At 37.8% G+C, this 22,835-nt stretch overlaps 1 protein-coding gene across 1 annotated transcript in view; it reads left to right on the top strand.

Moving 5' to 3' along the window:
• The window catches only part of LOC124712908 (ras GTPase-activating-like protein IQGAP1), a 346,898-nt gene that overhangs the window by 121,944 nt on the left and 202,119 nt on the right, over window positions 1-22,835 (top strand). The window contains exons 9-11 of the mRNA XM_047242907.1: window positions 7,234-7,411; window positions 12,055-12,209; window positions 19,377-19,511. Of these exons, the coding sequence (XP_047098863.1) occupies window positions 7,234-7,411; window positions 12,055-12,209; window positions 19,377-19,511 (468 nt within the window). The remainder of the gene's footprint in view (window positions 1-7,233; window positions 7,412-12,054; window positions 12,210-19,376; window positions 19,512-22,835) is intronic.

Here is a 22,835-nt window from a genome sequence, read left to right as displayed (position 1 = left end):
CTGCTATTTGTTTTTACTTACACTGCTGCTTTCTTTGATAATGATCAACAAGAACCAAATAATAGACTGCGTATGATAGAAGATGTTCCGAACGAGAGTTTAGTGAAAATTTTTCTCCGTTTGATAATCTTTGCAGACACCTCTTTAGTACATTACATTCTACATAGAAATTAGAGTCATTCTTAGATTTAAAAATCTAGTCAGTTGCCGTGCTTCATTTCTGACTGTATCACTATTCAGCATAAGAATAATACGGATATAAACATGACATGATATGTATATTCTTCCGTGGTTGCTGTTGTCTCACTCTAGTTTTGTAGTTTATTAGGCAGACAGGATTTAAATGAGATAGCAGCAAACACGAAAGAATACATGGCATAATGTTTACATTCTTCTACCTTTTCTTTTAATTTATTTACTGTTGCAGATGTTTTGGCGCCAGTGTTTATCTTTGTGCCTGCAAAACGTACCTGTGTTGCGATACATATATTTGATGGCAGAAGTTAGTTGTGGCGACACCCACCAGCATTTTTCAGAACTTCTGCTTACTTTGCACTCGATTCTAAGCCGCAGGCAGTTTTTTGGATTACAAAAACCGGAAAAAAAGTGCGGCTTAGATTCGAGTAAATACGGTAGATGATGTCCATGTTCTGTGCTTTTGTGAGCACCATATTAATTACAGTATAGAAAAACTTGTGATGGACAATTATTATATGACGACATTATTGAGCAGAAAATATAAAGAAAAAGATAGTGTTGCCATCTATGTTAAAAACAATGTCACATGTAGAGCAAATGACTTTCAGAATTATTGTTTAGAACATCATTTGGAACTGTTTGCCATTGTTGTTGTGGTCTTCAGTCCTGAGACTGGTTTGATGCATCTCTCCATGCTACCCTACCCTGTGCAAGCTTCTTCATCTCCCAGTACTTACTGCAACCTACATCCTTCTGAATCTGCTTAGTGTATTCATCTCTTGGTCTCCCTCTACGATTTTTACCCTCCATGCTGCCCTCCTATGCTAAATTTGTGAGCCCTTGATGCCTCAGAACATGTCCTACCAACCGATCCCTTCTTCTAGTCAAGTTGTGCCACAAACTCCTCTTCTCCCCAATTCTATTCAATACTTCATCATTAGTTATATGATCTACCCATCTAATCTTCAGCAGTCTTCTGTAGCACCACATTTCGAAAGCTTCTATTCTCTTCTTGTCCAAACTATTTATTGTCCATGTTTCACTTCCATACATGGCTACACTCCATACAAATACTTTCAGAAACGACTTCCTGACACTTAAATCTATACTCGATGTTAACAAATTCCTCTACTTCAGAAACGCTTTCCTTGCCATTGCCAGTCTACATTTTATATCTTCTCTACTTCGACCATCATCAGTTATTTTGCTCCCCAAATAGCGAAACTCCTTTACTACTTTAAATGTCTCATTTCCTAATCTAATTCCCTCAGCATCACCCAACTTAGTTCGGCTACATTCCATTATCCTCATTTTGCTTTTGTTGATGTTCATCTTATATTCTCCTTTCAAGACACTCTTCATTCCATTCAACTGCTCTTCCATGTCCTTTGCTGTCTCTGATAGAATTACAATGTCGTCAGCGAACCTCAAAGTTTTTATTTCTTCTCCATGAATTTTAATACCTACTCCGAATTTTTCTTTTGTTTCCTTTACTGCTTGCTCAATATACAGATTGAATAACATCGGGGAGAGGCTACAACCCTGTCTCACTCCCTTCCCAACCACTGCTTCCCTTTCATGTCCCTCGACTCTTATAACTGCCATCTGATTTCTGTACAAATTGTAAATAGCCTTTCGCTCCCTTTATTTTACCCCTGCCACCTTTAGAATTTGAAAGAGAATATTCCAGTCAACATTGTCAAAAGCTTTCTCTAAGTCTACAAATGCTAGAAACGTAGGTTTGCCTTTCCTTAATCTTTCTTCTAAGATAAGTCGTAAGGTCAGTATTGCCTCACGTGTTCCAATATTTCTACGGAATCCAAACTGATCTTCCCCGAGGTCGGCTTCTACCAGTTTTTCCATTCGTCTGTAAAGAATTCGTGTTAGTATTTTGCAGCTGTGACTTATTAAACTGATAGTTCGGTAATTTTCACATCGGTCAATGCCTGCTTTCTTTGGGATTGGAATTATTATATTCTTCTTGAAGTCTGATGGTGTTTCGGCTGTCTCATACATCTTGCTCACCAGATGGTAGAGTTTTGTCAGGACTGGCTCTCCCAAGGCCATCAGTAGTTCTAATGGAATGTTGTCTACCCCCGGGCTCTTGTTTCGACTCAGGTCTTTCAGTGCTCTGTTAAATTCTTCACGCAGTATCGTATCTCCCATTTCATCTTCATCTACATCCTCTTCCATTTCCATAATATTGTCCTCAAGTACATCGCCCTTGTATAGACCCTCTATATACTCCTTCCACCTTTCTGCTTTCCCTTCTTTGCTGAGATTTGTGTTTCCATCTGAGGTCTTGATATTCATACAAGTGGTTCTCTGTTCTCCAAAGGTCTCTTTAATTTTCCTGTCGGCAGTATCTATCTTACCCCTAGTGAGATAAGCCTCTACATCCTTACATTTGTCCTCTAGCCATTCCTGCTTAGCCATTTTGCACTTCCTGTCGATCTCATTTTTGAGACGTTTGTATTCCTTTTTACCTGCTTCATTTACTGCATTTTAATATTTTCTCCCTTCATCAATTAAATTCAATATTTCTTCTGTTACCCAAGGATTCCTACTAGGCCTCGTCTTTTTACCTACTTGACCCTTTGCTGCCTTCACTACTTCATCCCTCAGAGCTACCCATTCTTCTTCTGCTGTACTTCTTTCCCCCATTCCTGTCAATTTTTTCCTTATGCTCTCCCTGAAACTCTGTACCACCTCTGGTTTAGTCAGTTTATCCAGGTCCCATCTCCTTAAATTCCCACCTTTTTGCAGTTTGTTCAGTTTTAACCTACAGTTCATAACCATTAGATTGTGGTCAGAGTCCACATCTGCCCCTGGAAGTGTCTTACAATTTAAAACCTGGTTCCTAAATCTCTGTCTTACCATTATATAATCTATCTGATACCTTCTAGTATCTCCAGGAGTTTTCCATGTATACAACCTTCTTTTATGATTCTTGAATCAAGTGTTAGCTGTGATTAAGTTGTGCTCTGTGCAAAACACCACCAGGCGGCTTCCTCTTTCATTTCTTACCCCCAGTCCATGTTCACCTGTGTTTCCTTCTCTCCCTTTTCCTACTCTCGAATTCCAGTCACTCATGACTATTAAATTTTCGTCTCCCTTCACTACCTGAATAAATTCTTTTATCTCATCATACATTTCATCAATTTCATCATCTGCAGAGCTAGTTGGCATATAAACTTGTACCACTGTAGTAGGCATGGGCTTCGTTTCTATCTTTGCCACAATAAATCGTTCACTATGCTGTTTGTAGTAGCTTACCCGTACTCCTATTTTCTTATTCATTATTAAACCTACTCCTGCATTACCCCTATTTGATTTTGTATTGTTTGCCATAGGATTGTTTTTAAATAATTCTCATATGTCAGTAGTAACAGTATGCAAGAACCTTCAGGGAAGTGCAGCCTCTTTGATGCTCTCCTAATATATACATTCAAACACAGAGCAGCTGTAATTGTGCTTGGGCACTTCAATATAAATTTTCTAACAATTCCAGAGCCAGATCAGACCAAGAAAATTTGATGTCCTCACATAAACTTGATTCTGTAGCTAGTTTTCCTACTACAATAACTTCATGTGCAAGCACACTAATTGATAGTATATTTATAGCCTAGACCAAAATCGGTGCTACAATTACCAGTCAAGTCTTGAATGGTCTCTCTGACCATGATGGACAGAGACTCATTATTATCAGTGCAAATATCTATGAGAGTGAATATAGTCCCCAAAGGAAAACAGCTTGGACAAAACGAAGAAACTATCCAGATTTTTAAATCACATCTCCAAGATGTAGACTAGAGATCTGTGTATAATTTAGATAATGCCAATTCCAAGTACAATCGTTTTAGTAATGACAAGGACACTGATGTTTGAATGTACCTTCGCAAAAGGATATATAAAACCCAAACCAAGAAACTCGCCAAAAAGCCCTGGGTAAATATGGTATTAAGATTTGATGCAAAAGGAAAAATTTCAAACAACCCCCAACAAATTGAATCACTGTAACAAATATTGTAAAGTACTAACTAAAGTCATTCAGAAGTCAAAGAGCTTGTGTCTCTGCTCCAAAATTTACAAAACTTGTTACAAAATCAAAACTGTATGGGAAGTGAGATGTGCAAATTTCCCCAGTAAGACCCAAAACATTGTTCTCAACAATGAAGGTAGAGAAGTGCAAAGCCAAGAGATCAAGGCAAAAATTGTTTAATGGCCACTTTTTAACTGTTGCGGAGAAAACAGGATGCAATAGCTTCTTAGAAAAGGCCATAAAAATATTGAAAGATCATTTCTAAAATTCCTTAGACCAGATATATAGAACTCCTATAATAGTGCAGCAAGTAAGAAAAATCATAATTTTTTAAAGAGTTAAAATTCAGCTGGTGTCAAATACACTTTCAGCAAACTACTAAAAGCGTGCTGGTGAAGTCCTAGTTCATATATTCAACACCTCTCTCAAACAAGGTATCTTTCCTGACAGGATGAAGTATGCTATTGTAAAGCCCTTGAACAAAAAGGCGATGCCACAGAGGTTACAAACTATCATCCTGTACCTCTTTTGACTGCGTTTTCTTAAATTTTAGTAAAATTAAATATATGCCAGGATGGTCAATTACCTGAAAAACTTTGTAGTAATAAGTAAAATTAAGTTTGGATTCAGAGAAGATATCTCCACAACCAAAGCTATATTTTCATTTAGCAAAACCGTTTTGGAATACACTAACAAGGAGAAATTGCCTGTTGGCATATTTTGCAACCTGTGCAATGTCTTGGACTGTGTGGATCACAGAATACTTATAGAGAAAGCAAGCCACTATGGAATCCAAGGACAAATGGGCAACTGGCTCAAATCCTGTTTACAGGGCAGGCAACAGAAAATAGTGTTAGAGGATAATAACATGCAGGCGGAAGGGGTGGTGTACAACTGGGGCACAGTACATCATGGAGTTCCACAAGGTTCTGTCCTTGGTCCCCTGCTATTTCTTGTGTATATTTGAATGACTTACCTCTGCCCTCAAACACAGCAAGAAACTTTACAATATTTGCAGGTGACCAGAGTATTGTTATACACAATAGTACATCCACCAACTTAATGTTAAATGCCAGTGAACTACCTGCCGATGTTCTGAACTGATTGATACTAAATTTTCTATCAATAAATCTCAGCAAAACCAGTTACATTCACTTCTACTCTGGAAACAAAAGCCCACAGGAGATAAACATTGCACATGAGAGCTTGCAGATACAGAGGATGCATTGTTTGAATAGCAGGCGTAACTGGGAACACCTCATCCACCAAACCCTGAAAAGGCTTAGCTCAGCAACATTTGCAATCCTGATGATCATAAAAATTGGAGATATCAATGTCTCAGAATCTGCCTACTTTTGTTGCTTCCATTCACTTATGCGTTATGGAATGATCTTCTGGTGCAATTCATTGATGTCGAAAAAATGTCATTGCAGGAGACAAAAAGATTGTCCAAGAATCATATGTTGGGATATTTTTAAGACACAGGGACACTAATGACTACCTCACAATATCTCTCTTTTCTGTCATCACATTCATGCTTCACAGTGCTTCTCAGCATGAAAAGAATGAGTCATACCATCATCATAACACAAGAAGAAAATTTGATATGCACTGTGATCTGAAAAATTTGTCTCTGGTGCAAAAAGGTGCAAAATATGCAAGCACAGAGATATTAAACACACTTCCAAGTAAAGTGTCTACGAGGTAGTAAAATACTAGTTAAAAGTGAGCTTAAGAATTCTTCTTTAAAAAAGTTTCTATTCTCTAGAAGAATTCTTTAATAGTGATAGATAAGATAATTACACTTTTATATTTGTGTATTCCTGCTTTAATGTATCTTTCTGCTTTAAATACATTAATTTGTGTTCTGTAAGTCAAGATATGATCTTTTTACTTCATAAATTACTGTTTGGATAATATCTGAAAATTGTTTCTTAACCTCTTTTGTGAGTGCAGTTAGAACTTAGTGATTGTGTTTTTTTAATCATCATTTTCAAATTTGCGTTCTTAATCTTGGTTTTCGGCCCTTAATGATAAGAACATAATAATAAATAAAATGATTCGACTTATTCCATATCCATTCATTACCATGAAAAAATGGACCTGTGCAACATGTATCACAATAAATAAATGATGTCACATATGTGGTACATCTGATGAGTAAAAGAGGATATGCAAACCCTGTTGTAAGACCGTGCTAAACAATGATAATGTATTGCTGTTCCTTCCTGTTTTATTGAATGACTCCTAAGCTAAACATAATCATTTAACAGTCTACAACTTTAGTCCAGTGTGTTACAAACTAAAAAAAGGAAAGAGGCTGTTCAGAATCAGTATTCCAGCAAGAGCACTGCTGCGACCTTGGCTCCACCTTAACTTGTGCATGGGAAAAATACAACTAAAATTATCGATGTACAAAGAATCAGTTGATTGAGCTACCTGGAGAGGATATCAGATCGCAGGAAGCCAAGAGAAATAACTGTAGATGGTTATCTTCTACCAGAATGAGTATATGAGTAAAAACAAGATAGATAGATAATTTATTGCTAGACATTGCAAAGATGCAGATTTAAGATTGCGGGAGAAAAGCAAGAAAACATACGATGATGATCTGCATTTTAGCTGGCATCAGCACAAATTATATTTAGCAGTATAGTGGTACTTTATTAATACAGTGTGATGACATCTATCGAATACAGTGAATGAAAAAGAATGAAGTAAAACTTAAAAACAAGAACACTGAGATAATAGCATTAGAATGAAGTACTTCATATTTTTTTGAAGATGAATGACACCTAACTCTTTGTGCTGCTACCATAATTAACTATGAATTTTTCAACATTTTTAAATTCTTGTTGGTATCATTTGAAGCTCTCGCTGCTGATGTGACATAATTATGCGAGATCTATAAAATTTTTGTACTTTGTGTTGGTGTACTGCCAAGTTTAGAGTATTTTATGTAATGAATGTTCATGTGATATTCTTTCTTGTAGGCTATTAATGATAGGTTCTGCGCTCTGTATTTGGAAGAAATTAGATTATTGTGGGAGAAGCACCAAGACAAGGCCAATGACTTGCGAACAATACTGGATGATTTTAGTTGTCAAATTGTAAAGGAGCTGCAGGAGGCTATTATCAGAGCCAATGAAAATGGGTACCGCTCTCTGCAAAGTGAGTAAATGTTTCACAACTACTTCAGTGCAGCCCTTATTTTCTTAGTTAAATGTCCTGTGTTATGTATTTGTAATAATAATTAAAATGTGGTCATTTCATTTTTACAGTTCCTACAATAACTTACTCTGGTCTTACCATTTATAGACATATTTCATATACGTAATTGTCTACGTACTTTCATTGATGAACTAATATTAGATATGGAAATATTGTGAATAAACAACTTTAATTTGAATGTTAACAAATCACTGTGCTCTGAAAGACATTTTTTTCTTGTTACATAACCAGAGAGCTATAGCTGTTTGCTTCACTTTTTACTGAGTCAAAGCTGGATTGAGTTGTTGCTACTGTGGGTCATTTTTCATACAATAAATGTCCCTGGTTTATTAAAAAAATGGTAATAAATTATTGGCAACAATTTCATTAGGTGGTAAGTGTACTGTGAAGATGTAAATTCTACTCAGAAATTTTTAAATAAATACATACGAGAAAAGCACAAGAGAATATAAAATATAATCCTCACTTTTGTTCCTTTGTTTGTGTGCAAAAAAGAACTTTCGCCAAAGAGTTATTACAAATTATTGCATTTTTAAGGCATTGCTGATTGAAAATGTTACCTTACTGATGTTTTTGCCTCAAAAGCTGACAATTACTCCTACAGAAAATGTAAGCTGGACCCAAATGTTTAACCATATCTACATGTTCAGATCCTTATCAATATGTACAACCAAAAACATTGGACATTTTTTAACTATGAAATGTTTCATGCTGGTATCCTACATTTGTAAAGGTTTTACATTTGTTTGCACTATAAAACTAGACAAGTGGTTTCTTTACAAAATTAAATGTAAGCTCAATATTGTAAAATCAGACATTACAAGAAAAGTTAATGTAAAATCATTATTGTGAAATTGGACGTGACACAAAATAAAAAACTGTGATGCCATTAATAACTTTTCAAGCAAAATATTTCTGAGATGGGGTATGCATTGGACTCTCATACAGAGCAGCAAGATTCAAATGCTCATCTGGTCGTCCAGATTTAGATTTTTTTCCCTCTAAATGGCTTAAACAAATGACAGGGTGTTTCATTTAAAAAGGCAACAGCTGTTTTGTTTCCCATCCTTGGCCATTCAAAGATGTGCTCCTCTAATAATATCATAGTCATTAGATGTTAGACCCTAAACAACCTTCTTTTCAATACAATATTAAAAGCCATTGATCTAAATTTAAGGTTTATTCTTGGTCATACATTAAATATATTTTTCCAGAAAACTCATTCTGGAAATTGAGGTACATTTTGTGTTAACATCACACACCTGATAGGTAAATTTTCAACACTTATGGAAAGGATAGATTGCTATTGTCGTACAGATGACACGTTGAGATGCAGACATGCACCAAAAAAAGCCTGTTACTCATTAAGCTTTTCGCCATAGCCTTCGTCAGAATAGAAAAACACTCATGCATTCACACAAGCAACCACATCTCGCACACACGATTGCCATCTCTGGTAGCTCAGGCCAGACTGGAACTTCAGTGCATCAAATGGGGCCACTCTGTAGTGGAATGGGGAAGGGGGAGGGATGGCAGGGTATGGGTGGGGGAAGAGGAAACACTGCTGCATGATCGAGCGTGCAAGGACGCGAGGTGGCAGACAAAGCTGCCTGGTGCAAATATGGAAAGTTGTTGAGGAGGGAGGGAAGCTAAAAAGAGGGAACAGACAGGAGAGGAGCAGAGAAGGGAAAAGATTGATGGGTACATTGGCAGAGTGCAGTGCACACTGTGGTTGAGGAGACTTGAGTTGTGTGGTGGTGATAGGACCCAGGGGGGCGGAAACTGTTGAGTGGAGAGTGTGAGGACAGCAGGTTACCATAGATTGAGGCCAGGATGATTCTGAGAGCAGAGAATGTTTGTAAGAAAAACGCCAATTTGTGCAGTTTAGAAAAGCTGGTGGTGGAGGGGAGGATGGCCCGGGTTGTGAAGCAGCCATTGAAATCAACGTGTTCAGTAGCATGTTGTGAAACGGAATGGTACATTTTGCATTTGGCCACTGTTTGGTGGTGCCCATTTGATCTGGTGGATAGCTGGTTGGTAGTCATACAAATCTAAAAGTAGAGCAATGATTGCATCAGAGCTGGTACACAACATAGCTCCTTTCGAAGATTGCCTGGCCTCTGATGGGGTAGGTTAAGAGTGTGACAGAACTGGAGTAGGAAATGATGGGTAGATGAACTGGTCAGATATTGCACCTGTATCTTCCACAGTGTATGATTTCTGTGGCAGAGGTTTAGGACTGGGAATGGCATAGGGATGGACTAGGATGCTGTGGAGGTTGGGTGGATGATGGAACACCACTTTAGCAGGAGGTGTGTAAAGGATCGTGGATAGCATGCCCATCATTTCAGGGATCATATCCCTGTGGAAGATCCACGTGCAAGCCATGCCCAATCCACCCTCCCAACACTTCCTGTCCGGAGTTCTGTCATAAGCTTATTCTGTGCCATCAGGGGCCAGGCCACTTGTGAAAGCAGCCATCTCATATACCAGCTCTGCCACAGTCATTGTTCAGCTGCCAACCAGATGTCCACCTGGATGAATGCCTCCATCAAACTGTGGCCATGAGCTAGGTAGACCACCCTGTTGCACAACATGCAGCTGAATATAAAATGCTTGATTTCAATGGCTGCTGCACTACACGGGCCATCTGGATTCTCCTATCCACTACCAGCTTTTCTGAACTGTGCAGATGTGTTTTTTTTTTTTATTTTTATTTTTTTTAACACATTCTCTGCTCTCAAAATTGTCCCAGCCTTAACCTATGGTAACCCACTGTCCCCACATCCTCCACCCTACAGTTTCTGCCCCTCTGTCCTATCACCTCCTTCCATCTCACATCTCCTCACCCTCATTGTGAAGTGCTCTCTGCCAATGCAACCACTGATCTTTTCTCGTTCTATTCTCCTCTCCTTACCACTCCCTTTTTTTTCTTTCCTTTCCCTCCCTCCAAACAGCCTTCTGATGCTGCACCAGGTAGCCTTGTCTGCTACCTCTAGCCCCTGTATGCTCGGCCAGGCAGTGGTGTTTCCTCTTCCTTCACCAATACCCTGCTATTCCTCCTGCTTCCTGCTCCACTACATGTCATTGCTCTTGTTTGACACCTTTAAGTTTCAATCTGGCCTGAGCAACTGAAGACAGTGGTAATGTATTTGTGAAGTGTACTTGCTGGTGTGAATTTATGTGTGTTTTTCTTTTCTGATGAAAGCTTTGTCCAAAACTTGTTATGTAACAGTTGTTTTGTTGTGTGTGTGTCTGCAACTCAACATGTCACCTTTATGGTGAGTAGCAATCTATCCAGTCCATAATTATTGATATTCCAACCTGGATTTTTCATTGCTTGATGAGTCAGTTTTTGTTATGTTTTTTTAAATGATATTGGTAAGCTCTAGGTAAAATACAAAGAGTGGAAGGAATGTAACCACTCACCATGCAGCTGAGATCTTGAACTGTCAGCAGGCACATCCAAAAGACTGGACTTTGCTGAGCTCCTCTAGAGCATGAGTAGAGTGGGTGAGAAGAGCAAAACGATGGAAAGGAAAACATGGTTGGGAGGGAGAGATGGCAATAGAAAGGAATGTGGCACATTCGAGCTTGCCTTTGGGTAGTCAGTGGAAAGGAAGTTTTGTGTGGCAAGTGGAGGAATGATTAGTCTAAAGCAGGGGGGTTGGGAGGAGGGTGGTGGCGATGAGAGAACAGAGGAAGGAGGAGATACAGAGGGAAAAATAAGAGTGTAAATTAAGGGAGCGAAGTTGAAGTCACAGGGCAGAGGTGTTGGTGGGTGCTGGACTGGAACTAGCAGAGACTGTATCCAGGATGATTGTGGGATCACAGTGTGTATTGTAAGAACAAGTCAAGTTTCATCTAAAAATCCAGAAAAGGTGGTATTGAGCATGGCGAGGAGGGAGGGGGATCTACAGACAGCACAGGATGATGGGAGCAGTCATTGAAGTCAGTCAGAATTTTATTCTTAGCAGCATGTGTCTGCTACACAACTAGATTAGAAGATGCAGAATGTGGGGGAAAGGAGAGGCCTTGCACCTGAGTCTTTCAAATATATGTGATCCATGTGGCAAGGGGATGAGGGTAGACTTGGGATAAAGTTTGACTAGGATATTGTGTAGTTTTGATGGGCAATGGAATCCCACTTTGGGAGAGGTGGGGCACAATGAAAGGTTGTTAAAGCTCTGGCAGAGGATGTAATTCAGTTGTTCCAATCTGGGATGATGTTGAGTAATAATAACAGCACTTCTTTCAGTAATATGGAGCTGGTTTAAGAATTAGAGGTGTTTGGACAAGGAGTTCTTTGTCACTGCAAATCCACTATTTACTGTTGATGGTTGATGGGCTCTATGTTAATGGAAATTTTTATGGAGATATTGAAGAGGTGGAGGTCAGATTCCAAGATGAGATGCTGAGTTGAAGACAACTGTGTGAAACAAATACAAGAGGTGTAAGATTGATGGGGAATGGGGATAGACTGATTTTATAATATTTGTGTATAATACAGCTAGGAAAAGGTTTTAGACTATTATAGTTTGTGTGTCTGTTAACTACCAATGAACATTCCATTTCTTTCACAGTTACAGCAGCCATAACTTCAATAAACGAAGCTCTGGCAGCAAATAATGTTCAGCAGCTACTTACATCTCTTAAAACACTGTCTCTAAAAGAAGTAAAGCATGCAGCAGCACCCCTTTACCTTGAAGAGATGTGTGCAGATCGTATTCAGTGCCAGGTATGATAAGGTATAGAGTATTAATTTTGTTTTTCTGTCTCCTTTGGTTAATAACATCATAATGGTCATAGCCATTCTTGTTTTTATGTATTCTGCATACTCCGTGCAGTTCATAGCTTTTCAACAGAGCAAAGGATTAAAACATTGAGTATCTACTTATGAGAACCCTAATCAGAGACAATCTGATAGTTTCTCCAGTGCCTCCTTGGTGTCTCAAAACCATCTCAGTTGATTGTCATTTGTATTAATGTAAATGGATCAAATTCTGCATACAGATATGTGGATGTGAACCTTGATTTCCTGTTAACTCCATAAATTATTGCTCTTACTAATGGAAGATATTAATCAGTACAAGAACATGAAACCAAATGGACTAAAAAATAACCTAAATATTGGCACCCTTAACACATTAACCCTCAGTGGAAAAATGGAAGAAATGACAGATGTACTAACGGAGAGAAAGTTACATATTTTGGGATTAAGCAAAACAAAGTGGAAGGGAAAAGGTGAGAAGAATTTGAGAGGAGGAGGAGGAGGAGGAAAACTGTACTGGAGAGGGACTAACAGATTTGGAAGAAATGGTGTGGCAGTGATGGTGAATAAGAATGTACAAAGCTGTATTGAAAATGTGAGATACATATCAGTCACGATCATAATTTTAAACCTGAGATTCCAAAAAGAAACACTAAAAGTTATCCAGATTTATGCACCTCGATTTATGCACCTCGAGTGGGACGTAGGGGAGAAGAAAAGATGGACTTCGAAAATGAGTTAGAGAACCATATAGAGTGTGTTAATATAGTGATGGGAGATTTTAATGCACAAATAGGCAAAGGCAGAAAGGGATTTCAGCAAGTATTGGGATGTTTTGGATATGGAGGCAGACATTAATAAGGGGAAAGACTCCTAGATTTGTGCCAGAGGAATGGAATGAAAATAGCAAACAGCTGGTTTGTGAAGAGAGAAAGTCATGTTATCACCATATACAGTTGGGATGGAAGAACCAAGAATGTAATTGATTATATTCTAGTAGATGGGGAATGGGGAGAGAAAGTAATTAATGTGAAGGTAATTCTATGTGGGAGTGCAGATGAAACCATAGATTACATGTGGAACAATGGAAAATGAACCAGTGTGTGAAAAATAGAAAACTGAAGAAAGTGATGAGGATACAGAATTGGAAAATGAAGGAGAGTGAAAGTGCTGAGAAGTATTGAGAATTAATCACACAAAAATTTCCAAAAGAAGTTTTCTGCGATGTAGAAAAAGAATGGAGTTTCTTCAAAGACACTTTAGTGGAAGCAGCACAAAAAGTATGTGGTAGAACATCTGGAAAAGAAAAAGTGAGACAGACAAGTTGGTGGGATGATACCACAAACCATGCAGTTAGAAAAAAAAATGGAGCATGGAGAAAGTGGTGGAAAACTAAAAATGATGGGGACAATAAAATATATATAGAAGAAAAGAAAAAGAAATAGTGGAAACAGCAAAGAAAAAGGCGTGGGACGAGTTTACACAAAAAAAGATGTGAAGAGCAATAAGAAAATGTTCTATAAAATGATGAAAAATAAAAGGAAGGCTTCTGAAGTACAAGTAAAGATGGAAACAGAGGATGGTATAGTTATTGAAGATCCTGTGGGAATATAAAAGATCTCTGGAGAGAACATTTTAAGAAACAGTTAAACACTGAGGAGCAGATACATGAGGAAACAACAAATAATGGAGAAATTGAGATAAGTTGGGATGCAGAATTGGGGCAAATTACATGGGAAGAAATGGAAATAGCTGTGTAGAAGATGAAAGGGGGGGAGGGGGGGGGGCAAGACCTGATGAAGTATCAGTGGACATGGTAGGAGCAACAGGTCCAGTGGGAATGCAGTGGCTGTATAGAGTACTGTCAAGTGTGTAGAGAAATTGTACAGTACCTGACGATTGGAGGATTTGTTCCCATCTTCAAAAAAGGCAATAAAAGACTTCGTAAAAACTACAGATAGAATAACCCTTATGAGTCATATAGCCAAGAATTTTACTAAATTGAATAAGTGAAAAGATAGAAAAGGATCTGAGTGAAGAACAGCATGGGTTTAGGAAAGAAAGAAGCATGATCAACCTGATTTTTCTATCAGTCAACTGATGGAAAAAAGTTGGGAATATAACAAAAGGATGATAATGGTTTTTTATAGACATAGAAAAGGCATATGATTCAGTCAACAGGAAAAGACTCTGGGAAGAAATGAAGAAGATAGGTATAGAAGGTGGATGCATTAATATAATAAAGACAATGGACAGAGGACACAATTGTAGAATTAGAACACCATTGGGGAACTCTGAATACTTTGAAATAAGACAAGGACTTAAACAAGGAAGTATTCTATCTCCTGCACTTTTTAATGTTGTGATGGAAGGAATGAATTGGGCAGTTAAAGATATAATAAAAGACAAAGGGATGATTTTTGCAGATGATATGGTAATATGGGGCAATAAAGAGGTAGATGTACAGTTACAGCTTGATGTGGGGAAGGAAATAATAAAAAGGTATGGATTAAAAATAAATAAAGAGAAGAGTGAAGTAATGGTATTTGGAAGAGAGAAAGAGATCAATGGGAATATTACTTTGAATGGAGAACCCCTCAAAGTGGTAGACAGTTTCACTGGCTCTGGGAGTGAAATATCTAGTGATGGAAGAATAACCAACAAAATTAATAGGATGTTACAGAAGGGAGACAATTTCTACCAAACAATAAAACACCTGATTTGGAATAAGGACGTTTCAAAAAAAGCAAAACTCATGTATCAGAGTTATTACTTCCCTATTGTCACCTATGGAGGAGAAACATGGACAGTGACAGAAAGGGACTGGAGCAGACTGCAAGCAGGGGAAATGAAATTTCTCAGAGCAGTTAACGGAAAAACAAGAATGGACAGAGTAAGGAATGTAGGTATTAGAAAGGAACTTAAACGGGTATTTTATTGGTCCTGTAAATTACATTTTGAACAATTGTACACTTATAAAAGCGGACAAGTCATTATGCTTATAAACTAGGATTATACCCACAGTATGGATATTTAAGTACAACAAAGTTTTACAGCACATAATGAACTTCAGTAAATAATATATGTAAGTATTGTATTGATGCTACAGTGTGGCAGTTTTAGGTGGAGGATATTTTGAACAAGGATAGCATAAGTTAACAGTAGAAGTTGGGTTTCAACTACCACATTTACGACATTGCCAACTACAGTGAGCAGAGTGAAAAAGACTAATCCTGGTTAAACATTACATTTGAATATGGCTCCCAGAACATTCAGAGGGAATCGGCAGTCCATATCATGAATGTAGATTGCTAGCCCTGCGAGCGGAAGATGGGTCTTCTTCACCTGCACCAGTCTTCTATCCTTGTACGGTTTACGTTGCCGTTTTTTCAGGCGCAAGGCCAGCTACTGCATTAGTTTCTGTACTATAATGTAAGTTTTGATAACAGAGCTACAGCTTGGTTTAAAAATACATTGCTATGACATTTATTATTGGGCACTAATGAGAGCTCGTTTCTCTTTAATCGTGGATGAACAAGGAGCTTCAACATCCTATTGGTCGATATACATCATGACAAATTCTTTTTCAGGGTTTTGGGGCTAGTCTGTTCAATTTTGCAACTTGGTATTTTTTGTGACATTGATTTTATTAATTTGATTCAAGAGTTTTGATTTAAAAGAGCCTTTATTCATAAAGGCTCCTCAGTTCCCTTTTTTTGTCTTGTGCTATAGGCTTGAATAATCTCATTATTTTCCAGTTTTTCATCTTGTGTGATTGTAATGCACTCACAGTCCCTTTTCTCTCTTTCAGTGAAATCTCTCATTATTATTCTGTGTATCACTGTGGCGGTAGGAAGTAGAGCCCCCCCCGTACTGATACTCCATGTTGCCTGCATAAATTACTTACTTTAACTTCTTCGAAACAGTGTCAATCTGTCTTCAGTTTAGCTCATTGTCTTTCATCATCCCTAAAAACTAAGCTGAATCTACTTCTAAAACAGTCCACTTTCACCCAACAACACATACATGTGTTCCATATTGCTTACAGATAAATTGAATAAGGTAGATCGTATAACTGATTCTTGAGGCACACGCTGCTTTATGCTTATAACTTATGATCTTTATAAGTTTTCAACAGTTAAATATTGTCTTCTGTTACATGCGACACAATGTTATCCAATCTGCAGCATGCCCTCAATTAACAGCTTTCTGTAGTTTCTGGAGCAAGACGGGCAAGCAGTTAGTCTGTTGAGCATAAGCCTTTCCAATATTTTTGAAAAGCCTGATACTAGAGTCTGTAGTTATCCCCCTTTTTTGTATAAAGGGACTTTCTTAATTCATGAGTTGATCAGGAAATATCCCTTCCTGTAATGACCCATTTGAAGAAGGCATGGAAGAGGAGGTACAGGTGGTGACAGGGTGACAGGATGAAATCAAGAAGGTAATTTTGTTGAAAATACTCTTGTTTTTGTGACAATTTGACAGTTTTGTGCCTGGAAAGATGCCAGCTTTTACCCTGGTGTTGACCATATTATAATGAGAGAAGATGGCATATTATGGCAACTCTTGCTGCATCTTTACATATAATATATCCTTAAATATATTTAGGGCCCCCATTGTGTAACAGTTTTATAATACTGTTCTTTGTTGTACAGACTGTCAAACATGACACGTTCCTAAGATATTTAGATTTCTACCAGTACAGACTTCATGTCAAGTTAGATTATTTTGGTAACTTCAAGATTTCCGCAAAGTGTGCTGTACTTTTTCCAAGCAGCTGTGTTGGGAGATTGGACACCTTTGCAATATGCTTGTGTATTTCTGTTATGTTTAAAGGTTGGGTTTCATCAGAATTTTCAAAATGATGTGGCTATTGGCTTGTGTTTCTGAAAAGATGAAGTCCATGATCATATGCCTCTGTAGTAAACCTGCATGTGTTCACTGTTGAGTACCCTCCCAATCCCCTGATTCACACACACACACACACACACACACACACTTATGTTTACTGTCAATGACCCTCATTGTCCAAATAAATCAAAGTCTAACTCATATGTGTCCAACATGACTCTTAAATATAGGCAAATGATGTCCACATCTGTGCTAATGATGGTCCATTGATGCAAAAGACTAATTTGTTAAAAATCCAGAAATCAAACATTTTGCAACTAGGTCTAGAAGGAAACAATACAAGATGATCATTTGTATTTTGCTTCCTAAACACTGGAAGCACGAAGTGACTCAATTTTGCCCTACCTTTCTATACCTGTTTGATTTCAGATTGTTTTTTTCCTCTTAGTTTCATCATTCACTTCTGCACGGTACCTCGCTGTACTTCTCAGTTAAATTGTGTTTAGTTCTGATTCATCTAGTCTTTGTTTTAAACACAGCTGTCTTATTTATAAATACAGGATGTTTCACATATAATGTAAATACCCTCTCTGGCAGTACATGGTAATTAATAACCCCATAGGCAGGCTGTGATCACCATATGAGTCCAGCACATTGCATGGACAATGTGCCAGATGGCATATTGTTTTTAGCTGAGAATATTAAATGAGAATAAACTAGATGAGCAGGAGCAGCCTTAGAGAGAAGTTAGAGAGCATTCTTGTGCCATTTACTTCTTCAGACTGTGATTCTACTGACACACCGTTCTGTTGTGCTAAATAGCACAACTGATTTCTATAATTTCTTTCTAGAGCTGCTTATAACTAGTTACTTCTTGTTAAAATTTATATGCTATATGGTGCACTGTACGGGCAATGGACACAAGTGTCATGCAGTTGTCACAGCCTGACTGTGAGCATACTGGTTCCTGCATAATGCTGGAGACCAACACTTGCATCACTCATAAAATATCCAGGGGATGGGTGCTGATGATACTTCACTACCATACTTTACTAGTTCTCCTGTATGACCTATCAATCACTGATAGGTTGCTATTGTGTTCTGTAATTAGTCTGCTGTCAATTTTTAATCAATTCCCTCAACATGTGTGCTTTAAATTTCTTGTTTCTTTCATTATAAACATATTTACAAAATTTTGGAGGCACATCTGTGTTTTCAAATAACTGCATTTTTCAACCTATGTACTGCTCCTGTTTTGATTGCTAGTAAGCAGAAACTCCTCTTCTGTTGCAAATGTTGCGGTATTATTACATGTTAATTTTTGTAGTTGAATTCTGCTAGTAAAAATGTAAATGAAATGTCTTAACATACACAGTGAAACTGATTTCATTCAAGTGGCAGCAATGAGTTTCAGATGTTAATAATCAGCCAGTGCTTGGAAAGAAGTGGTCGTCCAAACATTTTACATATTTTTGCTTGCTATTATTTGACAAGTAACCTTTATGCTGTTTTTGTTTTTGGATCTAGTTGTTGTAGTATGAAACAGTAACTCCTTAAATAGATAATTTGCTACTGCAAAAAAGTTTTGATTCCTGTACTGTGTGCACAAAATGATATTCAATTCCACAAGATTGTCGCTTCAGATGTGTGTTTCAGAGGTCCATATTATTTAATGTGGGTTGTTTTGAACCCTACAAACTTATCTCTGTGGATTTCCACTTTTGAATAGGTATTGCAGGTGTCAACTCACATCTTGAAGCTATATGCCAGTCCTGCATGCACGACCTGGCAGCACTGCATGGTCTTAAAATTAGCATAATGATGAACTGATCAAAAAATAAACCTATTGCTCCTTTGTGTGGCAAGATGGCAAGACATCCAGTCAATGTTGGGCTCCTACACAAATCTGGGAGTGCCTTGTTCGTTTCCTTAAAAAGCTTTATTTTAAGTGGTAAACTGAGGCTTGTTCACTCATCTTTCTTCATAATTTCTATATTTATCCAATGAATTCCTGTATATACCAGCCACATAACGTTAACTATAGGCCTAACATTCCTGGTATGATAGTGGTGTATGTTTACATTGAAACTTCCTTGAAAAGAATTTGGTTTAGGAGATATATTGTGTTTATGATATTGCAGACTGTCTTACTGAATTTAAAGTATTCCTGGAAAATATTATTTGCTTGTCAGCTATTCTTAAGCTGTAAGTAAGATTGTGACCAAAGTCTTTAATTTTAGATACCACAAGATGTAGAGTTAAAGATGAATTGTTAATTTACAGAGAGATTTGACACTGGAAGAGATCACTGCAAGTGTACGTGTCCTTTCAAATATAGCAGCAATCACTGAGAGTGTAGATGCAGGAGATGCTGAGCAGACATGGTCAGCGATATCCCAACCTCAACTGCATTTTTCTGTGAGTGTGTATTTTTATTTTATTGCACATAATTAAAATAAGTCTTCTATCATATTTGAGGGCCACAAAATCATAAACAAATAAGAAATAGTGGAAATAAAAACCTGAGCAAAATGGAACAGCTACTACAGGCCTGATCTAAAAGAGAAAGCCATGAATATCCACCTTTAGAAACTAGTGTTTCCATACTTGGAATAAATAAGCAAGTGATTGGACATTTATCTAACAGAATCCTTGATCAGTTTATGCCCACATGATGTGCAAGATACACATGAACCCTTAAAGTAATTGTTTATGTTTGTGTCAGAAAGACAGTTCACTTGAGAAAACTGTAAAATTTTGAGTATGGTTTATAGCTGACTGATTTTTACTTCCAGGTGGCAAAATTTCAGAACTCCTGATGAACACAATAAAATAGGAAAGATCGATCTGCAGCTTTTGGAACTCTTGCAGAGAGGATAGGAGTATTTTTGAAAGTTTATGAATGAGCAATAGATCACTCAGGTACCGGGATGAAAGATACTCACCTGATGTAGCGATGAGGGAAGATGGAGATCTCTCTCTCTTGTAGTCTCTCATTCTTAGGCCAGGTGGAGCCTTCTCATCCTGGAGTCTGAGTGACATGCCCATCCATCCCAGTCTTACAAACCCCTTTCCTCCCTAATGAATGAGTTAACAGGTCTAAAAGCTAGGGATAGATTTTCTTTTCCTGTGTTTATTGTGTGTATGGGCAGCTGTGGAATATTGCAACCTGAAAGTCAGAACTGGCCAGCGATAGTGTTCCATTTTAATTTTAAGTATTTGTAATAGTTACCCCGTGTTTTCAATAAATTCGAAATACACGCGAATTATCTCCCAAAACACAAAAATGTGGCTTTACCTTATGTATGCTATTTCATAGCAAATTGAATCCAGGTGAACTATTTTATCATAGATAGTTTGAAATGGCTATATTCTCTTCATATAAATATGGAATAAGTAATCAGTTTTCAGTTATTGGTGTTGCAGAACATCTAGCGAAGCTTAGTTTGGAAAGCGAATATGTGAAGAACACATTTGCAAAATAAAGGGTGCACATATGCACAAACATGATGATTTATCCATCATAATTTACACTCTGGCGACGTGTCAGTTGTGAATGATCTATAAGTTACCAGCTGCATATCGCTGTGCGGAACTCAGCTGTGGGACCTAGCATTTTAGAACAAAGAAACTTGTATGTTCATCTGCTAGTAAGTATAAGTTTTAGGTTGGGAGGGGAGGGTTTTGAGCTATGATTGCATAAGGTTCTGGTAGAGGTCAGCCATGGACAATCTTGTTTGCAATGCTGCGGACCGCAGCAAGCAATTGCATGGTAGTAATTACCATATGTTTTGTGTACTCCCTTTTGCCTTGGTTTGAGTGTTGCTCATTTTCTTATTTTGAGTATGATTCTCCCAACACCAGATGGGATCAATGATCCCTATGACCACATGTTTGTTCTGTTTTCACAGATCACAGAACATGGGTGTAGGTCTGCTGCCATGCGAGAGGGAGTGGGGTTGTTCCCCCGAACTTCTTCTCACCCCTCCACTGGTCAAAATTCTCATTTGTTTACACTTGCAGCCACTGCCACAGCATAGTGTCCACACTTATAGTAAACAGAAGGCATTCAATGTATTTTGACAAGGTTGAGGAGAAAATGTTGCTTCTGAGTGAGAATGATCATTTGTTGAAGCTTTAAATAAAACTAAAAGAAGAAGAAAAGCGTAGAGCATTTCAGGGAAAAATACTGTTGAAGTTGGGGCAAAAGCGAACTTCCCAATTGTTATAGAGAATAAAAACAGTTTATTCTCTTTTATTAATATAGCATTGCAATGTTTTAGATTTAAACGCCCAATCATTTACAAAAAGAAACAGATCCAAATTTTGGCCAAATATATACTGATTTTGCCCAAAGTGAATGTTAAATTTTCAAGTCCCTACATGTAACATTTTGGTATGTAGACACATGGCACAGCCTGGGGTCCCTATCACTCTGTATTCGTAGTTAGGGGATCCAAAGGGGATATGACAAAATAAATACCAGAAATTTCTGCTGGAAAATGAAGAAAGCTAGAAGAATTGAAGAGGAGGAGGAGGAGGAGGAGGAGGAAGAAGGTGAAGGTGGTGATTACTTTATGTGGATGGGAAGCAACGGTACTATGATTTGTCATTTTGAAAAATGCAGAGTTGCACTGTGGTTCTGAGTAATTCATAAACTATGAGTCCTATTATGTCTGACTATATAAGGCAGTTAAAAGGCAGTGGACAATTCCTAGTAAAGTACTGTGGTGCAAAACAACCTTTTGGTTGATGATAGCTTTACCTTTATGAAAGTAATATTGATCATGGTACTTTTCTTGGGTACTTATTCCTCATACTCCAGTTGTATTGTTCTAATTGGTTTTGCAGTACATACCTCTATAAGACCATTCAGTTTCTCCGTGTTCCATTAACAATTTTTTTGTGATCAATAAATCATCTAAATAGGGATGTGTGGTTGGGAAATGAAAGGGACATCGGGTTCACTGCGTGCATGGAGTGTGATGGGCTCTTGTACAGGGAGCCAATAGATGAGTAAGATAGAAGATAAGTTCAAGAAAGAAGTATAGGGGAGCTAGTGGATCTGGAGTTGCAGAAAGAGCTAGGGAAAGGCTACAATGGGTAGTCAGTGGTGTAATGTATAAGCAACAAGGTAAGTATGAAGTTTATTTTGAGACTGGAAGCCTGAATGGAGAGAGAATACGGCAAGTATTGGAAGACAGGGATATCAATGCATTGTGTATTGTTGGCAGAAATAGAAATTTATGAGTAATGTCTAGTTCAAATGGTCTTGGGTATTTCAAATTAATTTCCAGTATATTTGTCTAGATGTGTATAACAACATTTTGCTCCAAAAGAACTGGGGCATACTGAAACTTCAGAGCTAACACCCAGACCTCCAGATGTCAGCTACTGATCAGAACCAAACGTTGTGTGTCAATAGACTACCAACTAAAACTCTGATTTAGTTCATGCTGTGTGCTGTCATCCAGTAGAAGATGCATAAACGCTAATTAAAGTACAGTGTATAGCGAAACTGTACCTGTTAGCTATGAATGCGAAGCTCGCTGCTAGGTGAGTTGGTAGAGCGGCGGATCGTTGTACTGAAGGTCCTGGGTTCGAAACCCACTGATTGTGTGTTTTTTTAAAAACAGTTTACTTGATCCTGACATGTAGAAGACCGTTTTGGAGTTTGTAGCAATATTCTTTTGGAAGTCTGCTTTCACTGTGTTAGTTGAAAGTAGCCCATCTATGGCATAC

This window comes from Schistocerca piceifrons, chromosome 1, assembly GCF_021461385.2.
Source record: "Schistocerca piceifrons isolate TAMUIC-IGC-003096 chromosome 1, iqSchPice1.1, whole genome shotgun sequence".
NCBI classification, from domain to species: domain Eukaryota; kingdom Metazoa; phylum Arthropoda; class Insecta; order Orthoptera; family Acrididae; genus Schistocerca; species Schistocerca piceifrons.
Note: the sequence above shows the minus strand (reverse complement) of the source record. Positions and strands in the feature narration are given on the sequence as shown.